This window comes from Haematobia irritans, chromosome 1 (assembly GCF_050003625.1).
Source record: "Haematobia irritans isolate KBUSLIRL chromosome 1, ASM5000362v1, whole genome shotgun sequence".
Lineage (NCBI taxonomy): Eukaryota > Metazoa > Arthropoda > Insecta > Diptera > Muscidae > Haematobia > Haematobia irritans.
In genome coordinates, this window is record NC_134397.1 from 213,645,273 (window position 1) to 213,647,989 (window position 2,717).

Consider the following 2,717-nt stretch of genomic DNA (forward strand, 5'->3'; position numbering starts at 1 on the left):
TGCACAGTACAAACTTTAAAAAAACAAAAGCTAATACTGCTGCTGCCCTCAATTCGTCAAAAGACAAGAGATCCAAATTTAACCACGCAAGACAGCTGGCAGAAATGTGCTGTTTAGATCTCCAGCCATTCAACATTGTGGAAAGGACAGGTTTTCAGCGCTACATGAAACGAATAGATGGGAATCTTACATTTCCAACTGTGAGAACAGTTGGAAGCACTGCTCTAAATGACGTGTATAACGTATACTTGGACGCAATTAAAAATATTTTGCAACGTTCTCCCAATCAAATGAATTTAAACTTGGATATGTGGACTGATCGCTACAAAAAGATAGCCTACATAAATATCAAAGTGCACTACTGCGATCAATTTCAACTTAAATCCATATCGTTGAAAACAGAACATTTTCCGCATCCCCATACAGGCGTCACCATAGGCGAGAAGATAGATTTGCAACAATTTAAATTGACGCATAAAGATTTTAAGGCGGTTACTGATGGTGGTACAAATATCATATCAGCATTGAAGATGAAGCAAATCGAGCGTTTTCCGTGTTTAGCTCACACCCTGCATAGGTTTATTATGCACGATGTTCTGGAAGACACGTCAACTAGTGAAATCAAAACAATCATTACCAAATTAAAAAGTGTTTTCCGTCATTTAACCTATAGGAGCGAAGATATACAAAATATACAACAGTTAAAAGAAAACGAGCAAGTGTATGTGACCATCCAAAAAATTCATAACTCCTGCGCTTTAGACGAGAACTTTATAATGGGTGAATTAGAGGATGAATTGGAAAATGCTATCAACTACAGTGAACCCCAATCATTGAAGAATTCTGTACCAACTAGATGGAACTCGCTATTAAAAATGATTACAAGCTTTCAAGAAAATGTTGACGTCATAAATTTGACGCTTTTAAATCTGAAATCTGAAAATTTAATAATTCATCGTTTGGAACGAAAAAAGCTTAAAGAACTAAGACAGTTTTTATCAATTTTTGAAGAAGCCACGTCTGTTTTGCAAGGCCAAAACTATCCAACTATTTCTTCATGGATATTCTTCTACGAAAATCTCTATTCTAAGTTAGAAGATGCAGAAATGACTGCTTCATATCCATCAACAATGAGCTTGTATGAAAATGCAAAGAGCAAGTTTTCTACCAGGTTTTGTGTTCAAAAAATTCATGTACTTGCAGCACTAATGGATCCTTGTCAAAAAATTGGTCTGCGTTAAAAAAGTATTTGAAAAAAAATCCACGCTCAGAAAACATCACAGATTCTTTTATTTTAAAGAGAGATGTAGTTAATAATATAACTGAGGTTGATATTATATATGAAGCAATTCAACATTACAACCTCAACTGTAATTCTCAATCGATTGTCCAGTCTGATGAGCCGCCGGTAAAAAAAGAGGTAAATATTATAGTACGATTCGATACAAATCACTATGAATTTCTAATAATATTGTAAATTATAGAAATTATCTGGAAGTCGTAAGAAAATGTTGGACTTTGTGGCAAGCTCCAAAACAAAGGAGCAGGACTCCTTAAAACTAGAAGTTGAGAAATATTTAGATGTCGATGTTGCAGAAACCGAGAGTTTAGATTGGTGGAAGGAAAATGAGAAGGTTTTTCCACGAATTTCAAAATTGGCAAATATTTATTTTGGGGTTCCGGCAACCTCAGCGTCTTCTGAAATGGCGTTTTCTGCTGCTGGTTCTTGCGTAACAGAAAAGAGATCAAGACTTAACCCTTCCACCGTAAAAAAAACAATTATTTATACACGATAACTACAAATTAATAGAATAAGTTTCACCCTCCAACGTTTATTAATACGCAACATATGAAAATGTTAATCACAAAGATTTAGTTTGTAAGCGTATACTATTAGAATTTAGGGTATATGCATTAAGGTTGAGATACATATCATTCAATCAACGGACGCATTAACACATGGTATGTAACTCAACTTTTACTTATGAATACATGTAAGTTCATGTTTCACAGTGAAATCCATATTTTTCAGTTGCTGCTTCTTATTTTTATTTTTAAAAAAGAAATTTTAAAGAAAGAAAATTTCTAGAAAAGAAAAATGTATATTTAGTTTCGATTTTTACCTACGAAATTCAAAATCACAACTTACTTTTAAAAAGTGAATTCCTTTGGCAAACAATTTATGTCTACATCAAAACAAAAATAATACTTTTATTACAAAACGTGTTTTTTTGTTTTCTTTGGTTATTTAATACAGCAATATTGCGGATATAACAGTTGTACACTGAAAAAACAGTGAACCCACCAGGAAAGATAACTTTCGATTAATTTTAGAAAATTTGGAACTTTTTTAGAAAATTTTAACTAAACGCTATTACAAGCGCTGGCATCACTCCGATATGGCAAAAATAAGTAAATATTTTTCGACAAATTCAAGAAAATTTATTAGACATAACTAAATTTTTTCAGTAGTTAAAGAAAATTTTGTAGTTTTAAGAGAAATCTTGGAGTTCAAAATTGCAAGAATGTCTTTAGTGACATACGAAGTTCACGATGGACACATTTTTGGTAAAATTTACAAATTTAAAGAAATAATGAACTATTTTGTAAGAAATAGGAAATTAGGAAATCTTATTGCTTTATTTGTGTATAACTTTTTCCCGTTTTTTAGTTCATTTAACTAACATACGCAAAAAATTATTTGACTAAAATAAACT

General features: G+C 32.0%; 1 protein-coding gene across 1 annotated transcript; it reads left to right on the plus strand.

Annotated features, from left to right (window-relative positions):
- Window positions 1–290: 290 nt before the first annotated feature.
- LOC142234698 (uncharacterized) lies at window positions 291–2,162 on the plus strand. The gene is made up of 3 exons (XM_075305880.1): window positions 291–1,138; window positions 1,204–1,420; window positions 1,485–2,162. Exons 1-3 carry the CDS (start codon window positions 291–293, stop codon window positions 1,794–1,796), a joined length of 1,377 nt encoding a protein of 458 aa, XP_075161995.1. The 3' UTR covers window positions 1,797–2,162.
- Window positions 2,163–2,717: the final 555 nt, after the last annotated feature.

Excerpts from the sequence above, each read along its gene's own strand:
- LOC142234698 (XM_075305880.1), top strand. The coding sequence starts at position 291 with ATGAATTTAAACTTGGATATGTGGACTGATCGCTACAAAAAGATAGCC. Across the intron at positions 1,139-1,203 it reads TATCCATCAACAATGAGCTT|CACTAATGGATCCTTGTCAA; the intron begins GTATGAAAATGC and ends ATGTACTTGCAG. Across the intron at positions 1,421-1,484 it reads AGCCGCCGGTAAAAAAAGAG|AAATTATCTGGAAGTCGTAA; the intron begins GTAAATATTATA and ends TGTAAATTATAG.